This window comes from Mangifera indica, chromosome 14, assembly GCF_011075055.1.
Source record: "Mangifera indica cultivar Alphonso chromosome 14, CATAS_Mindica_2.1, whole genome shotgun sequence".
NCBI classification, from domain to species: domain Eukaryota; kingdom Viridiplantae; phylum Streptophyta; class Magnoliopsida; order Sapindales; family Anacardiaceae; genus Mangifera; species Mangifera indica.
In genome coordinates this window covers 4,822,308-4,845,915 of record NC_058150.1, presented here as the reverse complement: position 1 = coordinate 4,845,915, position 23,608 = coordinate 4,822,308, and the positions used below count along the sequence as shown (strand labels likewise).

The window sequence follows — 23,608 nt, the reverse complement described above, 5'->3', positions numbered from 1 at the left end:
ATATAATTAGGTGATTTTGAATTAAAGATAAAATAATATCCAATCATATAATGATACATTATCTTGTAATCAAATTATGTAACAAAAAAATATATATACATAACATTATTCATAATTATTTATATACACCGAAATTTACCAAACATCAAATTAATTTATATTTATTAAATTTTCAAGTATTTTAATCTTTCATTTTTTTAAGAACCAAGTACACCATAAAAACAATCTTGAAAACGAAATTTCAAGAGTTAAAAAAAAAAAAAAGTGTAACACGTTTTAAGCTGGGCAGATGACCAGAAAAAGGAATCACACACAGGCAATTTAGTAGTTAACATGTGATAAATGATGTAAAATAATACATCACATAAAGGAAGAATATTTTTTGTGTAAATAACAGTAGGACCCTCAAACTTTAAAAAAGGTAATTTTTCACCTTGTATTAGCTTCTATTTGTAAATTCAGTTAAAAATACCTTAATAGTTGAATTTGGGGTTTACTATTAATTTGATTAGTTAAATTCCTTTTATATTACTATGTTAATTTTAAAATTACTTATATACTTTATTTTTTAACCCTATTTTAGTAATATCGTCTACCAGATGCAAAGTAATTCTCATTTATTGATAATGATTAAGAACTTTGTTTTTTGTCGCATCTCCTTCATTTGCAATATTAGAGTGATCGACGCTTTGGTTGGATCTTAATTGAAGTATGTTCCTTCGAAAAAATTATTTGTTTGATATCACTCTTCTAAGAAGATTGAATCTCTCTATTATATGAAATTGAGAAGAGAAAAATGTAGATTTCATCAATGTCACCTCTACCCCCTGATGGTGTGCCCCATCGCCACTTACACAAGCATCCAAATGGAAACAATTGGTGTTACTTCCATCAAACATGTCTTTCTCAACTACTTATCTGATGATATCATCATTTGCACAAGCGTCCAAAGTGCAAACAACTAATGTTGCTTTTGTTGGGCATGTCTTACTCAATTGCTTATTCGACAACATTAAGTTCTTATCTATTTTTTTATTAAGTTCAATATTATTTATTGTCGACTTTACTCTTATTATTAACTTTAATTTTTAATTTGTCTATAATAACATCTCTTGAGTCAAGAAGATAATAAAAACAAAAATTAGATAATTAAAAAAATAAAGGTAATAAAATAATTATATAATATAGTTAGGTTTTAATATTAGATAACAAGATTACTTAAATATCCTTGTACAGTTGAAGTTGGCATTTACTGTTGAAGTTAATAAAAAAAATATGAACGGAGGAATAAAAACGTGGTTTTTAAAGTTTGGGGGTGGAAATGTTATTTGCGACATATCTTATTTGGTAAAGATGCTTTTCTATGCATTGGGGTCACACCATTATCATCACGAAAAAGACTCTCTTCAAAAAGCCCACCTTCCAATTTTCCTCCAATAAAGGTCTTTCACTGCACCTTGACGCACAGATTGTTTCAATGGCTACAGTCCAATCAGATGCAACTTGGCCGGAGCTCTTGGGTAGCAACAACTGGGAAAATCTCCTTGACCCTCTTAATCTTTCCCTCCGCGAGCTCATCATCCGCTGTGGCGACTTCATTCAGGCCACCTATGACGCCTTCAACAACGACCAGGGCTCCAGGTACTGCGGCAGTAGCCGTTACGGCAAGAAACATTTCTTCAACAAAGTCATGCTTCAATCCGCTTCAGAATACCAAGTCGTCGCCTTTCTCTACGGCACCGCACGTGTGAGTCTGCCTGAAGCCTTTCTGCTCCACTCCATGTCTCGGGAGTCCTGGGACCGTGAGTCTAACTGGATTGGTTACATTGCTGTCACCTCTGATGAGAGGTCCAAATCGATTGGCCGCCGTGAAATCTACGTGGCGTGGCGTGGAACCACCAGAAACTACGAATGGGTTAATGTTTTGGGCGCCAAGATGGAATCTCTTAGACCCTTGCTAAAGGAGAGTGTCAAAATTGAAGAAAATAGCAGCAGCGACAGTGATGACGATGAGAAAGTTCCAAAAGTGATGAGTGGATGGCTAACTATTTACACCTCCGACGACCCCAAATCGAAATTCACAAAATTGTCTGCCAGGGTCCAACTTATGAGGAAGATTAACGAGTTGAAGGAACAATATCAAGACGAGCAGCTAAGTATAATCCTTACAGGGCATAGTTTGGGCGCAAGTTTATCAATTTTAAGTGCTTTCGATTTGGTAGAGAATGGCATCACTGATATTCCAGTCTCAGCCTTTGTTTTCGGCAGCCCACAAGTTGGAAACAAAGCCTTTAACGAGAGGATGAAAAAGTACCCAAACCTCAAGGTTTTGCACGTTAGAAACAAAATTGATGTTATTCCTCACTATCCAGGGCGATTGTTGGGGTATGTATATACAGGAACGGAGCTTCACATTGACACAAGGAAGTCTCCGAGCTTAAAGGATTCGAAGAATCCCAGTGACTGGCATAATTTGCAGGCGATGTTGCATATAGTAGCTGGATGGAATGGGGAGGAGGAGGAGTTTAAGCTGAAGGTGAAGAGGAGCGTGACTTTGGTGAACAAGTCGTGTGAGTACTTGAAGGATGAACTGTACGTGCCTGGCTCATGGTGGACGGAGAAGAACAAAGGAATGGTGAGAGATGAAGACGGAGAGTGGGCTCTGGCTCCACCGGATGAGGAGGACCTACCTGTTCCCGAATTTGACTGTTAGGTTGTGTGAGAGCCATCAGCGCACCCTTTTTTGGATTCCATGGTGCTCCAACTTTTTCTTGTTATATTCAATGTCTTGTTTGTATCCGGAGTTTCGTCATCTCCATCTGTGTGTCAACCTATCATATTATTAAGTTTGTAATGTATCATGGAAGCTTGATGAAAGTATGGCCTGGTGTAGCGAATCATGTATTAAAAAATAATTTTTTTGGGCAAAAGACTTATTCCCACACAGCGAATCATGTATTAAAAAATAATTTTTTTGGGGCAAAAAATTATTCCCACACATGGTAAGGACTAACTAAAACTAATTCTAAAGTGCAAAAACTCAAATATCATAGTCACTACTTATTAAAACTAACCAAATTTATTAATTTAAAAAATAAAATTATTATTTAATAATAATATTAAAAAATAATATTTTATTTTTTAAATCTTAAAAAACAATAATTTTTATTAAACTAAATTTTAAAAAATAACATTTTTTCCTTAAAGTTTATTTTTTATTCTCTAACTATTCTCTCATACACTTTTTTCGATGGTTTTTTTCTTTTGATGTTTTCTTCACCTCTGATGGTTTGTCTCTCTCTCTCTCTCTCTCTGCCCATGGTCTTCTTAAATGAAGATGAAATTATTTTCATTTGAAAAAACGGTTTTAAAACAAAAAAGAGACCAGATTTAGGAAGAAAATCTTGTCTCATCTTCATCTTCTAAACAAACTAATCGTATAATATGTTTAATATATTATATTAATTTAATAAATTTTAAGATATATATTATTTTTTTATACCATATTATAAGATATGTATAATATATAGAAGATAAAGTATAAGTTTTATACAGTTTGCATTAAATTATCTTATGCATACGAAAGCCTGAGGAAAGTCTAATGATAAAATAAATATAAATAACTAGAGGGATATTTGACAGGAAATATCCCATTCATGAAGTCGAAAAACATTAATTCTAGAATAGGCAAGTGTAACCGTTAGTCTCGGTTCAATAATGGTCAGGAATTGCTACAAAATATGCGGTGGCCAAAACGATAGTTGTCTTTTTCAAGTGGTTTATGAATTTGAGTATTTTTATTGTACGCTGCTTTCATTCCATTTTATACGAAATGGAAACCTAAGTGTGAGGATATCTCACCCATTCCATGAATGGATTTTGGCCTTTGCCTTATTAAATATAAGAAATATTATATGTTTAATTTTATATATAAATAATTGTATATTATTATATAATTAAATAATTAAAAATAAATTAATATTCATGTTTTTAAAATTAAACTAGTAATCAAATTAATTATCTCACTAATTCATGATTAACTAGTTTAACCGAAAACTCGCCAGTATAACTTATTATTAAATTATAATAAAATTTTTAAATAATATTAAAATAACTAACATATTTTACTAAAAAATTTACAAAAAAAAATTAATCAGAATACTCCGACCTATTATTATTAAAATATATCATTTATAAGAAATGATAATTATCTACCTGATTTTAATAAAACAATTAGATAAAAAAATCTTTATCTCATGAATACAGAAAAAATAATTTTATAAGTCATTATTTATATAAAATATTTCAATAAATATGAGATATATATTTTTTTATTTTTGAACTTATCCTTACAGACTTTTAAAAATTCATCAAGTCTAATATAAAATAATCAAATTATTCAAAAATAATTAAAATTTCTAAACATACTTTGAATTTTGGTCAAACCTAATTCTATTGGTTTTGATTGGTTTATCCGGTTTTGATTGAGTCAATAAGTAAATCACTTTTTAATATTAATTAGAGTAAACTTGGAGTAAGTTAGATCCGGTTTTCAAAATGGTGACCAACACCCAATCACAAAAAGACATGTTATAGTTTGTGCATAAAATTATACACAAAAAATTATATACATAATTGTATTGATTAAATATTTTCCTTTGAATTATTCTGGATGATGTTGAATTACAAAATTATAAGATTTCTTATCAGATTTATTTCCCTTTGTCACATAATAATAAATGTAAATTTTAATATAATGAGCCAAATCATATTAAAACGTTGTTGCTTTCATTATTTTCTTACACTTATATATCACAAATCAACGTACTTGTTGATGACAAAATTTCCACAGTAAAAAGCATTTGAGTTTAATAGTTTTTTATGATAAAATTAATTCATTATTTGTTTTAAACTTATTTGGTTTAAAATTAATAGTTTTAGATAATTTAAAAAAAGGCAAAAAAAAAAAAAATGTAATACGATAAATACGAAGGGCAAGTAAGCTTAAACCCCTAAAAACCCCATTCTCTTCGGTTTCACCGAGTCCGAGGAAGGGATTGCTGAACTAGAAAAAGAAAAATGGTTGCTCTAAGGCTTCTCCTCTCTCAAGCTGGCCGCCATTCCCTATCGAAGCCCCAGTCTGCTTCATATTTAGCCTTCCAAAGATGTCTCTCTTCATCAATTCCTCCTCCTAGCGACGATTCTTCAGGATCTGAGCCCACCATCCAAGTAGTTTCCTACCCCACCAAATCCAGAGACGAATCGAATCCCCCCAACGAAACCGAATCACAACAGCCACAATCACCGCCGAGAAGACCGCCGCCGCCGACGACTCAGGAGGTTAGAACGGGTTGGACGAGGGAAGACATTAGATACGTCAAAGATGTTCCGTCCATATCTCCCGTTTCGTACCCGGCACGTGTGGCGCCCCTTCCCGAGGACAAAGTTGAAGTGGAAGGAGAGGAAAAGGATGTGGAAGAGAATGAAGAAATGGGGAGAGAGAGGAGGAGGATAGAATCACAGAATCGCTTGTTGAGTCAGAGGTCTATTCGGTTTGCGATGCAGGAGGAGAAGGTGGTTGTGCCATTTCCTATGCTTCTGAAAGCCCAGAGTAAGAAGAAGGAAAATAAACCAATTCTTGATTTGATGGACGCCATTAAGCAAGTCAAGGTTATTCTAATTCAGAATGATTCCTAACTCAATAATAAATTATGGAATTTGTTTATTTTGTTTTCTAATTTGAGTTATTGTTCAGGCCACTGCCAAAGCTAATTTTGATGAAACTGTTGAAGCTCATGTACGATTAGCTATTCCTCCTCGCAAAACCGAGCTGGTATGTCAGCTAATTAATTTAATTAATCTCAACTTGTTTGGCTAAATGAATTCATTCTAATTATGTTTTATTTTTATGGCAGATAGTACGTGGGACCATGAATCTACCTCATGGAGATAAGAAGGTCTGTGTTTATCCTTATGCTATATCGCAGGGATGTTTACTTTATTAAGTTGTGTTTAGTTGGTTCATCTGATGATTGTAATATGTTGTCAGGCTGTTAGGGTGGCTTTCTTTGCTGAAGGGGCAGATGCTGATGATGCCAGAGCTTCGGGAGCTGATGTTGTTGGCGGTTTAGAACTTATTGAGGAAATTGCAAGTAATGAATTTATCTTTGCAATTTTATGCCATCTGGTTGGGATGAATGTCATTCTTGGTTGGTTTTTATTTAGGTTTTCATTTTTTTCATTATGGGAGTTGAATTTAGACACTAGTCTCTCTCACTCTCTTTTGTTAATTGTCTTTGTTGATTACATCTTGTTTACTATGAGTTTGTCCTGGTCAACTGTCTTCATTGCAGCAGTACTATTGTCTATTGATTTGCTTGGACTTCTCGTTCTAGTTCATTGTATCGGTTCAGCAATTATATTTGTAAACTATTTTTTCTGGTTTGGCTTCGAATCCTGGGTTCACTTCTGTGCAGGTAGTGGCAAGATTGATGCTGATAAGTGTTTTGCAACTCGTCAACTCATGCCTCGTCTTTTCAAGGTTAGATTTAGATGGTTTTGCAAATTGGGTGATTGATCCAATTAATGGTTGGTTTTATTCTAAGGATATTTTTCTTTTTCCCATTCTGCAGATATCGAAGATTCTTAATCATCAGGGTTTGATGCCAAATCCTAAGGTGAGTATATTATCTTTAATATGCTCCTTTCATGTAGAGTGACTTGTAATATCTTCATCAATAGTCGTGCTAATATCTAGTATAGCAAGGTACAGTGACGAATGATGTTGCTAGGGCGGTACAAGAAGCAAAACAAGGTCATATTAAGTTTAAAATGGACAACACATCTAATGTGCATGTTGGACTTGGAAAGGTACCATTATCTTCCAATATACTGCTTTATGCTAACAGGATTATATCTGTGCTGATAATTAACTTTATATCACTTCTCCTTTCTCCTAATTTACAATTACATCTACAGGTAAGTCTGAAGGAGGAGCTTCTGCGCCAGAATGTTAGTGCATTTGTAAGCGCTCTTCTACTTGCAAAGCCTGCAGGCTTAAAGAAAAGTAAGTAGCTAGTATTTTATTGAAAGAAAGGTAATGTCAGTTTCCAACACTGACATTAACTTTGGTCTTTTAATTGTGATCTTCTCCAAGTTTTGATTGTACTCATCACGGTTCTTGACTATGCAAATGTAGTTATGAGTATTTGCCATCTGCATGTGTTTCTTTTCTTGCATCAGAATCATAAGGTCAGAACCAACAAGCATTTTTGCTTGCAAACAGTGTGCCTTTACTAAGGGTTGCAAAGCAGTTAGAGATGATAAAGAATAAGCAAAAGTTCTATTGAAATTTATGCCTTTATTGATCAAATCAATTGCTTATCATAATGCAATTGTGTTTGTGGTGTTAAATTCTTGTGTCAATCTTTTGAATAACACGAATTGTGATGTCAACATATTTTATTAAATGTTTGTCTTGAGTAGGGAATAAAGGTCTAAATTTGTTGCATTCAGTCTGTTGCTTTACAGTGAGGACTCCCAGAAATTAACCATAACAAACTTCCTCTCCTATTTTGCAGCTTCTAAATTTGCTGGCTATGTAAATGCCTTCCATCTTTGTAGCACGGTAAGCTAATGTACTCTCTTCCAGGTCAAAGTAATTTTGGAGTGTGATGGATTTATTATTCCGTACAGAAATACTGATAAAGAATAGAGCACAATTTCTTCATATATTATGATTAATTTCCTAATCAATTTGCAAACTCTGATAAAGTTGCTTGTTACAATTTTCTTGTGCCTCGTGCATTACTGAAACAGCTTTCTCTTAGGTCACTTTAATGTTTCTTTTCCAAGTAAAGCATATGATTTGATTTTAATCACCAAAATTTTCAAATTGGGAAATAACAAGCAAGAGAAGCTTCAAGATATCCATATATCTATGGGTTTTTGCTACTGCCATAACATCCAACCTTTATGCCCTGTGTATTTCACACTAAATGCAATTCCTTGTTCTTTCAACAATACATTTCTCTTCTATTTATTAAAATTCAAAAACTTCTTGTTTCATAATTTCTAGACCTGCAGAAATGCCATGGACAGGTTCACCCCAAGCTGTCCTGTGGCATAAGTTCAATCATGTATCAAGTGTTCTGTATATGAGATGTGTTGAAAATACTTACCTATTTGATTTTTCCACCTGATTCACTGTATTTTTGGATTGATTACTACTCTGCTAACCAAAAATAAAGAGGGGCAATGGACAATTTTGCAAAAGGACAACTATCTTTTCATTTGATGCATTTTTGAAAGAGACATGATAGACATGAGAAGTTGTCAGTATCGTTGACAAAGCTGAACAAGGTCACAGAATTCTAGGGGAGAATGGGTCTGCCCCCTTGTAATATTTATTCTATCAACTAAACCTTTTGAGCTCTATTTGATCATTAAATATAATGTATCCAGTGTTTAATAAAGAGTCATATTGTGTTAGATGGTAAATAAATATCTATTACATTGTTATAGACTGAAAGACATTGATTTTGTTGGAATGTTACAATACTCTTTGCTTTTGTTAAATCTTCCTAGCTCATAATTAACCAATATTGTTGGTTTGCACCTGCAGATGGGTCCTGCATTCCCAATTTCTATACAGTCACTATCCAGAGCTTTAGATCAATACGGCAAAGTTGGCCATTGAGCGAACAGTTCTATGAAATATGAAAGGTTAAGAATCCCCTTCTGGTGTCAGGGTAGCTTCAAATAGGCCAATACATGAAAAAAGTTGGTTTCCATTGCTAGGTTCAGAATATGAATGTTAATTATTAAATTTTGTTGTAATGTTTTGATCATTGAAGCTTAGTTAGGTTTTTGCATTTGAGGAGGTTATATTTTGCTTTAGAGCCATTTTTTATTGTGCTTTTTACTTTCGAATCCTCATTGCAAGCTCATTATAGCATTTGGAGCTGTTTGGTCTTTCAAATCCAATAATTGTAACTTATGAGTAACTTAGAGTCTGAAGCCTTATTCCACCCCAGTAGTAGGAGGAATTTCTTGTGCCTGTTTCAACATTTCTATGTCCTGCAAACATGAAAGAAATGAAGGAAATGCCAACTCTGAAGCCAGGCACTGATAATCCCAGATTTTCATAATTTTAGGATTTTCAGTGTTGTATGTTTTCTTTAATGAAATTTGAGAAGGGGGAGGTCAGGTGGTCATCAAGAACTACAGTGTGCCATTAAGAAAATTGAATACTCAGCTTCAGTTGAATCAGACTGTCACACGGACAGGTGGGGTTGCAATTATTTTTTTTGTGGGTGATGGTGCCACTTTTCAGACATGGGGGTTTGAGCTCTTTTTGTCTTATTAACATTCTCTAACAACCGCTTTTTCTATTTCTTGTCTGCCAAATGAGCCATACACGCCATAAGTTTATTCTTTCTAACTCATTTCGTCATTTGAGAAATCACACCTTCACATCCCACCTATGAATAGACCCAAAAATACTTTCTCTTTTCTTTTAAGGTGTTCACCGAACTTTAGCTTTCATTCTCACTTGCCATGATTATCTCAAATGTTGATTCAATTTTCATATTTACTCTTGATGTCGACCTTATCATTTTTGACCTCTATCACCTTCTCTCCATTGGTTAGTCCCTCATCATCTACACTTATAACCCATAAATATTTCACCTTTTGTTCATGCTCTCCATTATCTAGTTGTTGTTGGCCTAGACATTGAGCCTTCGCCTCCGAAGGCTCCATCACCTAGTACTCACTTGATTTGTTCTCTTATTGTCAAAATCTCTCTCCTAAGCTTCACCATCAACTTCTTGAACTTTATGGTGGCTCCCGACTTTATGACAACATTCAACTTTGAAAGATCACTTGTGCACAATCATGACCTACATTATCCCTTTTGTCAACTATCAATTTAATTAAGGATTTTGTAGACGTAAATTGCAAGTTAGAGTTTTCATTGACATAAATTGCATATAACAACTTCACCATTGAATTACAAATTTATTTTTTCAACAACTGTGACAACTAAGGTTTTCAACATTTGTTACAAAGGATTAAATTGTAGTAACTTATTAAAAAAATCAAATTGTCATGAGTAAAAAATACTTATTCTTTTAATTTTGCTTTTAAATTTTGGATTATAAAATTATTATTTTACTACTTTTTTTAAAATTCATTTCACCCACTTTCCTTTTTTTTTAAATTCATTTTTATGACTTAAATAATTTCCATAATTAAGGATCTAACAACTTATAATTTGACTAAAATTGTAAATTGCTCTCTCAATTGTTTATCTTTTTCTTTAAAGACTAGTTCAATTGGTAGTTTCTTCAAATTTAATGAAAATAGTATAAGGAATGAGCCATATTGAATTTTCATTTTAATTAATTATTTATTTTTAAAATGGAACAAATTTGAAGTAGTATAATGAGATATTTTGGAATTTGTCTAAATTACAAGGACTTCATTGTGAAAACACACTGTCACTAAACTATTCTCCGCGCCATAAATCGGACAACAGACAGTCCTATTCCCATACTCAAACCTTCTTCAGACCAAGGCAGACTCTCTCTCACTACTTCCATTATCTTCTCAAATTTCTAGGGTTAGGGTTTTAATCAAACCTGACTCTAAAATGGAAGAAGAAGAACACTACAGAATGAAAGAGCGCACCGCTTTAGTGGCTATTGTGGTGTTGGCTTCCATTGCCGTGGCTTCTTTGCTTGTCGCTTTCAGCTACTACTGCTATATACGTAATAAGGTCTCTAAGCGCTTAAACGACCTTCAAAGTAAGTCACATTTTACTTTCTGTGTCATGTGTTCTAACACTTGGAAATGGAAAGCAAACGATTAGCTTTTCTTGTTGTGGTTTGGAGTTCTCTTTCTTTTCCCCCTCTGGAAGTTGGTGAAAAAAAATAAAAACTACTTAAGCAGGCACCGCTTTTCCTTCTTTTAACCCACATTTTTTCAGGGACCAGCCAGGGGTGAGGTTGCTGTTTTTACTGTTTTCTTTTACTAAAAGTTTCTGCGTAAAATCAGATCTAGATGTTCTTATTATTTTTTTTTTTCAATTTTAAACTAAAACCCGTCCCCATGGATTTTTTTTTTATTATTTCAAACATTATTTTTTGATCTACTAAACCTTTTTTTTATAAAAAACTGAAGATAGTTCTTGTCTGAGGATGGAGCTAAAATTGAAGTTTTGAAATAGCTTTGGGATATATTGTTACTTATTTTCACGTAAAGAGTACCCAGAATCTTTTATTACCTTTGCTCGAGAAATAATGCTTCGTTTCGCCTTTGAAGGAGTGGATCATGATGACAAAGGTGATCCGGGAAATTTACAAGTTACAACCGATAAAGGACTTCACGTGTTCACTTACAAGCAGTTACATTCAGCAACCGGGGGCTTCAGCAAGTCAAATGTAGTTGGGCATGGTGGGTTTGGGTTAGTGTACCGGGGAGTGCTTAGCAACGGGAGGAAAGTTGCTATAAAATTGATGGATCAAGCTGGAAAGCAGGGAGAGGATGAATTTAAGATGGAGGTTTAAACTTGATAAACATTCGGTCTTCAATGACCTTTATATATTTATTTGGTTAAAAATGAAATTTTGTGCCTTCTTTTTGTTCATTATTTTCGACTTCTGTGCTACCAATGAAGCATATGTCCTGTCACTTGGGGATTGCCTGAAAAACATCCTGATTGATCGTAATATTTCAATTTTTCAATCATAGGTTGAATTGCTTAGTCGGCTGCATTCACCATATTTGCTGGCTTTGCTTGGTTATTGTTCTGATAATAGTCGTAAGCTGCTTGTTTATGAGTTCATGGCGAATGGCGGCCTACAGGAACATCTGTATCCTATGAATGGTAACTGATTTTTTTAGTTTCTGGATCTTATACCAGTTAGTTAAACTAATACTTTTGTGGTCTTCATCCACCATTTTAGACCTTGGCTAAACTGTTTATCTTGTTTTTTACCTTGTTAAGTTTGTAGATTGTTCTTTTCTGTTCTTTATTTCTCTAACTAATCTAGATTTTAGTCAGGGGAAGTCACTACATTGCTTACCAAAAAAAAAAAAATAGAAGTCACCACACTATAAGAGAACCGACCTCTAATAAAGCATGTTTCTGACCAAAAGATCAGAAGGGATTTGGTTTTAAAGCATTAAGGATTGATGTTCTGGTGAATCATGAGGAAAATAAAACCAAGAACATCATAACTCACTCTCACTCAGATGATTTCTTTGAATTGATTCTTAACATTTTTACTATGTTTCCTTATTCGCTAAATTTTTTTGAAACTTATTTAGTAACATCCATATTCTTGATGTTCTTTGAGCATTCTTTAAGTTACCTATCTTTTTTATTTTTTATTTTGGAGAGTTGAGCTACATAGTGATTAAATAAATTTCTTCATCCCTTCAATCGGCCTCCACACCCTTCCTTGAAATTAAGAGAGAAAAATGAATAGGGGAATAAACCTATTGAAGATGCAGTTGAATCTTAGGTCCCTTGTACATCAACAACAGACTTTACGCAGATGGCTGGCTCTTGCAATTCTCCTTCACTTGAATTCTCAATGGTAGATTGATAAACTGTTGATGAATGGCTGGAATCATGCTCAATTGAGTGGATCAGAATCTCTGGCGATATTATTGAATACTCTCAAGAGTTTTGATCCTCTTTTCTCAGATTGAATCCTTTGCAGAACATATAAATTAAGGGCCTAATTCCGAGAATCATCATAGTGTAGTGCATCTTTAAAAGATAGTTTTATTCCTGAAACACAAGAAAGTAATCTGATGTTGATATAATTAGGGAACGGAAGAAAAGTAGACTTTAGGTGACAATCCATGTGATAGTTTAGCCCTTAAGATAAATAAAATGTGAAGAATTTGTATTAAAAAGTTTGTTGGTGGTTATAATTTATTTGTAAAATTTAAACATGCAGGTTCCAATTCAGCTTCCCCAAAATTGGACTGGGAAACCCGTTTGAAAATAGCTCTTGAAGCTGCCAAAGGTTTGGAATATCTCCATGAACAAGTTACTCCCCCAGTAATTCACAGAGATTTTAAGAGCAGCAATATCCTGTTGGACAAGAATTTCCGTGCCAAAGTTTCTGATTTTGGATTAGCCAAGCTTGGATCTGACAAAGTTGGTGGACATGTTTCAACTCGAGTGTTAGGCACCCAGGGATATGTGGCTCCTGAGTATAGACCATCAAACTTAATCTTATTCAATGGTTCTTTATATAATCTTATGATTATGTAACTAGTATTTGTATATATTTTATATACTAATATAATGTATTCATGCTGAACTCAATTTTCCAATGGATTTGCTTAATGTGCAGGTATGCTTTGACTGGGCATCTCACGACAAAATCGGATGTCTATAGCTATGGGGTTGTCCTTTTAGAGTTGCTTACAGGCAGAGTTCCTGTTGATATGAAGAGACCATCCGGTGAAGGAGTTCTTGTATCTTGGGTGGGTTACTCTTCTTTCCTCTTCTGTTAATCTGAGCCTAATAAAAATGATAGCTTATACTATCAGGATAATTATTGCATTTGTTTTACTTCAAGACCATATAATCAGTCATTCTCTTTGTTACATAGAATCTCACAGTAAGTTAATTATAAGATCTCATTATATGCCTAGTTATTCTATGTTTGGCTCCATATATATAGTATCTTAAGCTAGATTTTCCGCATATATATTATCTTTGCATCACACAATTGTTAACCAAAAAGAAATTAATCACATGAATGACCCACCTACAAGAGGTCTCATGTAACCCCAATCTTCATGTACTGAATTTTTAAGATTTTGTCAACTTTTAGTATGCTTGTTAAAGTTGTCCCTTTTTGTAAGGTATATCTTATCCCTTTAATTTTTTTTATATGTTTGCAAAAGGCCTTGCCTCGGTTGACAGACAGAGAGAAGCTTGTAGAGATTATGGATCCTGCATTGGAGGGTCAATATTCAATGAAAGAGGTTATTCAGGTGGCTGCCATTGCTGCAATGTGTGTGCAACCTGAGGCCGACTACAGGCCATTGATGGCAGATGTTGTGCAGTCACTAGTCCCACTGGTGAAGTATCACAGGTCAACTTCCAAGACCGGCAGCTCTCCTAGCTTTCATGCTAACTCACCCTTACAAGATCTCAGTAAAGCTAGCGGGTGAGACTAAATAAAACAAGTTTAATTTATCTGGGTGTGCCTCCTTAGCTAACTTAAGAGTTCAGTACTCTGTTCTTTAGTCATCTGCCTGGACTAGAACTAGAATATTTATGGCCTCTAATTAGAAGAATCAGAATGTGTAATAATACATTTGACTGCCATTAATCTAAGAAAACATGCCGCTTAAAATAACTAACTCCAGAAAGCAAACTTGATTATATATGTTATATTTATAGAAAGAATGTCTTGACTTTAAATTTCATTTAAGCTCCAGTCAATAACTGAATTTTTCCAATTTGACTTACCTGAACTTTCTTCACCTCCATCTCTTCTCTACCATAAATAAATAAAAATAATCTCTTTTATTTCTTTATCTTGGTCTTTTCCTTTCTGTCCTTTCCTTTGTGCGAACAATTTTAGTTTGTGGTTTTATTTTTTTACTATTATAATAACTTTAAAGAAACTGGAGCTTTGTATTCCTTTGGAGGTGTGAAATTCTCAAGCTTACCGAAGTCGTCCCTTTCACATCTTACTATCTCCAACCCATGGAATGGGAAGAGTCTAGGATTTGACACCACCAAGTCGAACAAAGGTCCATGTTTTTTTTTTTTTTGTTTTTTCTGGGTAAGTAAACGTCCATGTTTTCTCTGATTTCTTTCTTCAAATCCTTATCTGGGTTTCTGTTTTTAATTGGCTTTTGTAAACCCAATTTAAGTGTTTTGAGAAGTTGAATTCTTAAAATTTTTGTTCAATGCCTTGTTGGATGGCTTCGATTTATCTACAAGTGGTATATGGTTTTTTTCATTGTTTGCTAAAGATGATGATGGTGATAATAACGGGGATGAAGATGAGGAAGCTTTAGACAATACTTTTAGAAAGAAATTAAAGAATTTTAAGACAAAATGAACTTTTAAATTAAAATAATTATTTATTTTCTTTTTTATATATATAACCATCGTTTTTTTTATTATATAAATATAATCACTTTTAAAATTGATTTTTTTTTTTTAAATTATAAGATATAGAGTTGGTTAGGATATTTAAAATATTATATATTTTAGGTTATGAATGTATAATATGATAAAAGGTGATTATATATGTATACAAAGGAAAAATAAAAAAATTAATATCCCCACATTGTTTTATCAAAGTTTGAGGTGAAAAATTAGTCATTCGGTCTGGCAACAATTGGATTCGATGAACGCTGTGGCTGGATCCATGTGGCCTATCTCTTCAAGATGCGTAGTATCTTGAAATTTGGATAATTTAATAGTCATTTTAATAATAACAAAACAAATTGATAAACTATTTTAGAATGACTCTCTATAGCTTTTAAAAAAAAAAAAAAGCAAAGGACAATTTTCTATCCAAGTTTTACTTTAATCTAAAAAATATATTCATAATAATTAAAAAACTTAAATACTTATTTATATATTAATTTTTGTTAAAATTTTTTATTAAAAGGAAGTTATTTTATCCATAAATCCTAAAAATTTATAACATTTTTTATCTATTAGTTTAGAAAATTAATATTTTTTATTTAGGATTAAGTTTAAAAAAGTGATATTTTTCATTCTTTCAATTTTTTTGGTGAACGACGTCTATTTTTTCCCTCCGGTTGGATTTTGTCTAGACGATGATGAGATGTCTAGACCAAGGATAGACATCAGAGACAATGGTTTGGACGCCTTGTCGATGTCCAGACAATGACTGTTTGTCTAGATAACACCTTTGTCGTTTAAATGAAGGGTTTCGTTTAGATTTTTTGAATCCAAATGAAATCCAATTGCAGAGAGGGAGCATTAGACAAAGAGAAGACATTAAAGGGAGAGCTACCATTAAGAGAGAGAGAGCAGTTGCGTCCGTCAAGAAATCTAAAAGGAAAAAAATGTCACTTTTCAAAGTTTAATTCTAAGAAAATAATATTTGTTTTTCAAACGAAGAGGAGAAAATATTAAAAAATTTTAAGGTTTAAAGAAAAATGACGATTTTACTCTTCCCTCTAATAAAAAAATAATAATAAAAGTTAACCTATAAGTAATAACTTAAAATTTTAAATTATCATAAATATATTTTTCAAAGGGGACTAAAACTTGGATGGGAAATAGTCTTTTTGTTTTCAAAAAAAAAAAAAAACCATAAGCACAAATTTAAGAGCTCAAGTGATGAGTGATATACTGTAATAAAAAATTTGAGGAGCATGTATGGTAAACAAAATCTTCGATGATGTCAAATTTAGAACTTGGAAAAAAATAATTTTTCAGTTGGATTAATTATGTTAAATAAATAAAATTTTAATTAATCCAATATATTATATTAAATAAATTAAAATTTTAAACTTTAAATAACTGGATCCATCCGTTCCCCGTTTTATTGTCCTTCCATCCGTATCAATTTCTAGATTAAGTTCGTGCATTACAAACCGCAGAAAATAATAATAATAATTGGCCAAAGAACTATGTCCCACCTATAGTTTGCTCTAATTATCGCTCTCACCTTTTAACTTTAAAATCTTATTTACCCATTTATAAATAATTAAAATTAATAGAACTTTAACCCTTAAAATTTTTATTTCTTTTTTCTCCTTAAACTCTAAAAACTAATTATTTTCTTTATAGACAAAGTTTTAAAAAATGACATTTTCCATTAGAGTTTAGTTTTTAAATTTCAATATCATTGTCGATAGCATCTCCTTCTCGAAGTTTTTTCTCTCTCTGACGATCACTCTCTTTTTAGTTGAATGTCAGATCGATATTGAATCAAGCCAGAAAGATAAAGAGCTTCATGGGAAGATAAAGATGAGATCTTTGTCTTTATCTCTTCGGCTTAATTTGACGTCGATCCAACTTTCAATTGAGAGAAGAGAGATCATCAGAGAGAGAAAACTTTTAAGGAGGGGGGGAGAAGTCACTGCCAATGACATCGGAGCTTGAAAACTAAACGTTAGGAGAAGAAATATTATTTTTTAAAATTTTACCTATGAAGAAAATAATTAGTTTTTAGAGTTTTAAAGAAAAAATAAGATTAAATATTAATTTATTTTTAATATTATAGAAAAAATAATAATTTTATTTTTAAAATTAAATGAATTTAATTTTTTAAAAATAAGTATTTAAAATTTTTATAATTATAGAGTAAAAACGTGCGATTGGAATATACTCGGGTGGGAATATCGTTTGGCCTAATAATAATTTGAGACGAATTTATTATATTATATTATTTACGTAAATTGAGCTCACATGAATTAATATTATTTGGTGTGTTTGTTTGCTCAAAGGAAAAGGATAAAGATGGAAAAGAAAGAAGAAACACGATTGGAGCGTGGGAAGCACAGCACTGAACAATCGCGTGGGTGCAGCCAGTAAGGAGTGCTGTTTGTTTGTTTGTTTATGTAATGTATTGAAATGAAATGCCATGTAACAAAAACCAAAATAGGAAAAAAAAAAAAGACAGAGGAGAGAGAAAGCAAGCTAGTAGCTGTAAACACACATGGCCTCACTGCCTTTGGGGCCTCAGTCTCAGCCACCACCAGCGCCGCCGCAATCTCACCCTCAGTTGGACAATGACCCTATGAAAGTACGCCGTCCCGATTTGGACTCCGACAAGGTTTCATTTTTCTCTTCTATATCTATTTTTGTTGCTGCTTGCTTTGAATTTAGATCTACTCTTCTCTTTGTTTCCACTCGGATTTTAAGCGATCTACTTCTTTTTTCTTTCTCTGTTTGTGATTGTGCTAACTTTAAGGTTTATTCTGCCTATTTTTTATTTCTGTTTTTTGTGAAGTGAACTGTTGCACTGTTCATCTGCTTTAAATTGTTTTGCTTTTTGATAAGGATCTTAATCTTGATATGAAAATTTAGGAAAGTATAGCAGAGGAAAAACGGGAAGTCTTTACTCTTTTACTTTTTTTAACCGCTGGACAAGAGAGAATTAAGTGAATTTTGGTTTTATTTATTTGGTGAATCGTGATTAAGAGCCGTAATAGTCTTTACTGTTTGCATTTACTCAGCTGCCCATCAGTGCTTTAAGTTTTCTGTAAGTACCCTCTGTGTGTGTGTGTGTGTGTGTGTGTGTATGTGGTTACTTCGGTTTTCTGGGCCTTTTGAGCACTGTTTACCTGTGGAGTTTTGTTACCATTTTTTTGAGATCTCTTATTCTTTCAGTCTTTGTTCTCAGGTGGGTGCTTCTTTTCCACCTCTAAACAGTTATAATTTCTGTGAAGCTTTTTGTTTGTTTACTTTATCTTTGGGTAGATTGTTCTTCAATCTGTGGCAGTTTGCTTCATCAAGTGAATGTTCTATTATTCTTTTTTCATAGTAACTTGTATGGGATGCAAGCGTTACTTGGCATGTGATTCTTTCTTGTGATTGATGGTCGGTAATGTTGCTTCTATTATACTTAAAATATCTTTCAAGATCTTTGTGTTTTCCTTTCTTCAATCTCACATTGTCAAAATGTCTTTTAATTCTGCCTTATGGTCTATTTGCCTTTCTCAAGCTTGTGTCAAGTTCTTTTATAGTATTAACTTATTTTTTGGTAACGTTATATAGTATTAACTTGTTATCATTAATTTCCTTTTTTTTGTTCTCTGTTTGATGCTTTTGAATTTTTATAAATGGATGATAGACATTGATCCTTATTGCTTGCTTCATTTAGGTTTTGAGGATGATTTCCCACCAGGTGTCAAAGACAGCAACTCACTAAAAGTCTCACACATATAGTTGTTTACATAAATGTGTTTACATGTATTATTAATGGGTGTGGTAGATATGCTGGGAGTAGATTTTTGGAAAAAAAATTAATGTTGTGAATGTTCTTTAACACAATGTTGTGTGCAATGATCATATGTTTTTTGTGCATGTCTTTTGTGTCTGGTAAGATGGCTTCTTCTTCAGGTGCCTACCTCTTCTCGGTTACTGGTTACTGTGGCCACAGTTTTTCCTAAAAGTCTCTGGCATGCTATTAATAGATAGGAATAAGTGTCTTAGTTGTTGAATTTTGTAAGCTGGCTGTCATTTGTACCTTTAAGAATCCTGTATGTTGCTAAAAATTGCAGGAAATGTCAGCTGCAGTTATCGAGAGCAATGATGCAGTCACTGGTCACATTATTTCTACCACCATAGGAGGCAAAAATGGCGAAACCAAACGGGTTAAGAATTGGTTTTTGTTACATTTTTTTGGGCCATGAAAATATCTACAATCTACCTTTCTAACTTATTTTCAAGCATAAAATGTTATTTTTTTTCATTTTTTGAAGTTTAAGGATTACATTGAATAATAAATGATTAATTTTTTTTATAAAAAATTGTAGTTTGATATAATATGTCTTTTCTTAGTTATAATAAGTGCTTCTATCTAAGAATATGACTTGCTTAAGTTGCATCATACTCTGATGGGTGTTTCCCTTGTTGTTCCTTTCAGACCATTAGCTACATGGCAGAGCGTGTTGTTGGTACTGGATCCTTTGGTATTGTTTTCCAGGTAGGGGCTACAGACTTATTAGTTCATGACAGCTAATTTTCTCCCTAATCTTGTATCCTGAGTCTCTGTTGTGAACCCTTTTAAGGCAAAATGCTTGGAGACTGGAGAGACAGTGGCTATAAAGAAGGTTTTGCAGGACAGGCGGTATAAAAATCGTGAGTTGCAGTTAATGCGTTTGATGGATCACCCGAATGTGGTTTCTCTGAAGCATTGTTTCTTCTCCACAACAAGTAAAGATGAGCTTTTTTTGAATTTGGTCATGGAGTATGTCCCTGAGACCTTGTATCGGGTTCTGAAGCATTATAGCGGTATGAACCAGCGGATGCCTCTCATCTACGTGAAACTTTATACATATCAAGTATGGACATTTTCCGCAATTCTCTTTTCCAGACTTTCTCTTCCCTCGTAAATTTAATAGTTTAATATGAATTGTGTTTTAGATTTTTCGGGGGCTGGCATATATCCACACTGTTCCTGGGGTTTGCCACAGGGATGTGAAACCACAAAATCTGTTGGTATGTTGAACTTTATATGTATCTTTTTTTTTGTTTAGAACTGTTTTTCTCAACCTTATATTTAACTTCATTCTGTAGGTTGATCCTCTGACCCACCAGGTTAAACTTTGTGATTTTGGAAGTGCAAAAGTTTTGGTATGTGCTCCTTGGCTTCATTATCCCTTTAGTTCTTTCAAATGTTTCATTACTATAAACAGAGATGGCTGATGAATTTTCAATATTTTGATTCTAAGAAATAAAATCAGTATATAGAGAAGTATACCTAACTAATTTAGGAAAGACATCTAAGTTTTCCTATTTTATGCGATACATTCCTTATTTTCCATAATACATTTCAACAATTACATATTACAATATAATTAGAAACCACATTGTGATGCCCTGACATGCATCATGGATATTCACCCCAAATGTTGGGTACAAGTGATAAGCAAAAGGAATCTTGGATCGATCTTCTTGTTTGAGTGATCTTCTCTTTTCTGTCTTGGTATCAGGCCAAGGGAGAAGCTAATATATCATATATATGCTCTCGATATTACCGGGCTCCAGAGCTCATATTTGGTGCAACCGAATATACAACATCAATTGATATTTGGTCTGCTGGTTGTGTCCTTGCTGAGCTTCTACTCGGCCAGGTTAGTGATTTTCTTGGCAATTTATTTGCTCCCTGAATCTAAAGCTTTTAAAACTTATATTTTAAGCTATTGTTCAGTTTTATTTGTTTACTTTGTCTATTTTACTCATGGTTTCGTATTTTTCTTTTCATAGCCTTTATTTCCAGGGGAAAATGCAGTGGACCAACTTGTTGAGATTATCAAGGTTAAGCTCATTTATCTTGATTTCTGGAGTTTTATACAGCTTAAACAATCATCTGATCATGTCTGAGTTGACTTATTGTAGGTTCTTGGTACTCCAACTCGAGAAGAAATTAGATGCATGAATCCAAATTATACAGATTTTAGGTTTCCTCAGATTAAAGCTCACCCTTGGCACAAGGTGTGCAATTAAGTGATATTTCTCTTTGACATGAAATGGCTTGATGTTGATGTGTGAATGGACTTATTCATGAGCAGTATAAAGCTTCTACTTGATTAAAGATGAGCATATAAATCACGATATGAGCTGGCATAGTGTTCTTAAATATCCCTTACATGTTAGCTTAAGCTTATGGGTTCAATAGTTACTGAACATGATATCAAGAGTCAATTTGACCTGGAGGTCTTTGTTTGACTCCCCTTGATATATTAACTAAATGATATCAAGTCCTATTTTTGGCCTCTCTGTTTGTTGTGGTTTTTGTTTGATACATGTGCCTGATATATGAAGGGGTGTGTTGTAGCTTAAATACTGTTGTTGGGTGTTTGTTTTTATTAGCTTAATCTTTTAGGTTCATTAATGTCTCTAGTGTGTTACATCACTTTTAACTCACGGAATTCATAATTGGTTCTACAACTGTGCAAGTCATGGGAGATCATCATGGGAGATAGTTTCACAAATGGAGCTTTCTGATACATATGAGAGATTTCCCCTTGATGCATGCATGAGCATTCATGCAAATACTCAAGCATTCAAATTACAAGCGTATTTGTTTAAAAACTTACAATAAAACTATCTACACTTATAATGAGTAATAATTCAGGTATCAATGATGATGTGTCATCATGTAATTGAGTGATTTTGAATTAAAGATAAAGTAACATCTAATCACATAGTGACACATCATCATTAGTAACTAAATTGTTCCTTATTATAGTTGCACATAACATTGCACAAAAACTTATGCCTCCTATAGATTCTCTAAAATTGTTATGTATATGTATGTTCATTACTGACAGCAGTTGTTTCTTCAGCAATATTGTTTTGTTTTCAATAACTCCTTTTATTTGCATATTTATCACAATGTTCCATGATTCAGGTTTTCCACAAACGAATGCCTCCTGAAGCAATTGATCTTGCTTCACGGCTGCTCCAGTATTCACCAAGTCTTCGATGTACTGCGGTGAGTTGGACTTTCTCATCTATTGATGGAGATGGAATCTTTGTCTCTACTAGAAGCTTATTTCAACATCAAAGTTTTGTGGATGTTATGACCTCCTGATAAAAATTAATCAATCCCACCACAGTACAGTATCTATATTGTGGGTGTCAGCTGCAGCTTGTCTGATTGAGATACTATCGCAAATTCAACAGTTATATGAAATTACTATTTCTTGGTGACGATTTTCTGACTGACTTTGTTTTGTTATTTGCAGCTTGAGGCGTGTGCACACCCTTTCTTTGATGAGCTTCGTGAACCCAATGCCCGCCTTCCAAATGGTCGCCCTTTTCCACCACTTTTCAACTTTAAACAGGAAGTGAGTCTTCAACTCATTAATTTTGTTTATAAAACTGCTTTATGGGAGAAGCATGGGTTGTAGGTGTTGTCTGCTCATCATACTTATCTACTGTGAATATCCTCACACTTTAAGTCAGAGACAGGACCATCAAAATGCATTAATCTAGATGATCTGAGCTTGTCTCTGTCAATTTGTAGTCACAATGTTGTGCAGTAACTGATATTTATGATGTCTTAAGGGTTTTGGAGTAGTTGATATTTCATACTTTTAATATTAGAAACTAGGGTTATTACCTGTCTATTATATGTTGCCGTCCATTTTTTTTTAAATTTCTTATACCTCTGCTGTGGGAGTAGTTGTTACATATGGCTACAGATTCAAATTAATATTGTGGGTCAATGGTTTGGACTTTGGACTATACATATATGATAATAAATTACTTTATGCGCTATCTGTTGAGATCGTTTCTGTTCATTATTGTTAGTATTCAATTCCCTGTTCCTGATCGGTTCTTTCTTTTACATCTAATTATAGTTATCCGGAGCTTCAACTGAACTGATCAACAAGCTGATACCAGATCATGTGAGACGGCAAATGAGTCTCAGCTTCCCTCAGCCAACTGGAACATAGATATAACGACATAAAACAAGGATGGTGTAGTGGATGGAAGTAAAGCAAGGGAGGAGTAATTTTGATTCAGTATAATCTCAAGCATTCTGGGGTAATCATGGATTCGCTTCCCCTGCAAAGATTTATTAATATAGTGGCATTTTGGCTTAACCGGGGAGTAAGTCGATAGTTCTGTCAACTATGTCTCCTGCTAGCTAAAGCATACAGTGTCCTACTTCTGTACATTGTTTTGATAGTAAAGATGGATCGAGAAAGCTAGGAGTATAAAAAGGTGACTTGCTTTATTCTTGTCTAGCTAGGTGAGGCCTCCAGATGCCCATCAGGAGCTCAATGGCTCGTTAGTGGTTTGGCTTGCTTTTTCACTTTCATTTTGTGTTTAGTTCTGCTTATGTTTACTATGACTTTGAATGGAAAACTAGATTTCACCATCCATCTTCTCTCCCAT

The 23,608-nt window shown here is 33.5% G+C and overlaps 4 protein-coding genes across 4 annotated transcripts; all 4 read left to right on the top strand.

The window, feature by feature from the left end:
- The first annotated feature begins 1,364 nt into the window (after window positions 1-1,364).
- LOC123196918 (phospholipase A1-IIdelta) lies at window positions 1,365-2,930 on the top strand. The gene has a single exon (XM_044611065.1). It carries the CDS (start codon window positions 1,478-1,480, stop codon window positions 2,711-2,713), a length of 1,236 nt encoding a protein of 411 aa, XP_044467000.1. The 5' UTR covers window positions 1,365-1,477; the 3' UTR covers window positions 2,714-2,930.
- A 2,071-nt stretch (window positions 2,931-5,001) lies between these two features.
- On the top strand, window positions 5,002-9,133 carry LOC123196799 (50S ribosomal protein L1). The gene is made up of 10 exons (XM_044610926.1): window positions 5,002-5,670; window positions 5,756-5,833; window positions 5,916-5,957; window positions 6,050-6,152; window positions 6,477-6,541; window positions 6,633-6,677; window positions 6,763-6,870; window positions 6,979-7,066; window positions 7,581-7,627; window positions 8,624-9,133. Exons 1-10 carry the CDS (start codon window positions 5,080-5,082, stop codon window positions 8,696-8,698), a joined length of 1,242 nt encoding a protein of 413 aa, XP_044466861.1. The 5' UTR covers window positions 5,002-5,079; the 3' UTR covers window positions 8,699-9,133.
- A 1,416-nt stretch (window positions 9,134-10,549) lies between these two features.
- Window positions 10,550-14,393, top strand: LOC123195548 (probable serine/threonine-protein kinase PBL7). Its single transcript, XM_044609324.1, has 6 exons — window positions 10,550-10,808; window positions 11,326-11,564; window positions 11,755-11,890; window positions 12,975-13,233; window positions 13,377-13,509; window positions 13,936-14,393. The coding sequence occupies exons 1-6, from the start codon at window positions 10,655-10,657 to the stop codon at window positions 14,203-14,205; spliced, it is 1,191 nt and encodes a 396-aa protein (XP_044465259.1). The 5' UTR covers window positions 10,550-10,654; the 3' UTR covers window positions 14,206-14,393.
- Window positions 14,394-17,616: 3,223 nt separating this feature from the next.
- Window positions 17,617-23,595, top strand: LOC123195547 (shaggy-related protein kinase eta-like). The gene is made up of 12 exons (XM_044609323.1): window positions 17,617-17,807; window positions 19,258-19,350; window positions 19,623-19,682; window positions 19,768-20,040; window positions 20,123-20,197; window positions 20,276-20,332; window positions 20,692-20,832; window positions 20,966-21,016; window positions 21,098-21,193; window positions 22,113-22,196; window positions 22,450-22,551; window positions 23,068-23,595. The coding sequence occupies exons 1-12, from the start codon at window positions 17,691-17,693 to the stop codon at window positions 23,161-23,163; spliced, it is 1,245 nt and encodes a 414-aa protein (XP_044465258.1). The 5' UTR covers window positions 17,617-17,690; the 3' UTR covers window positions 23,164-23,595.
- The last annotated feature ends 13 nt before the right edge of the window (window positions 23,596-23,608 follow it).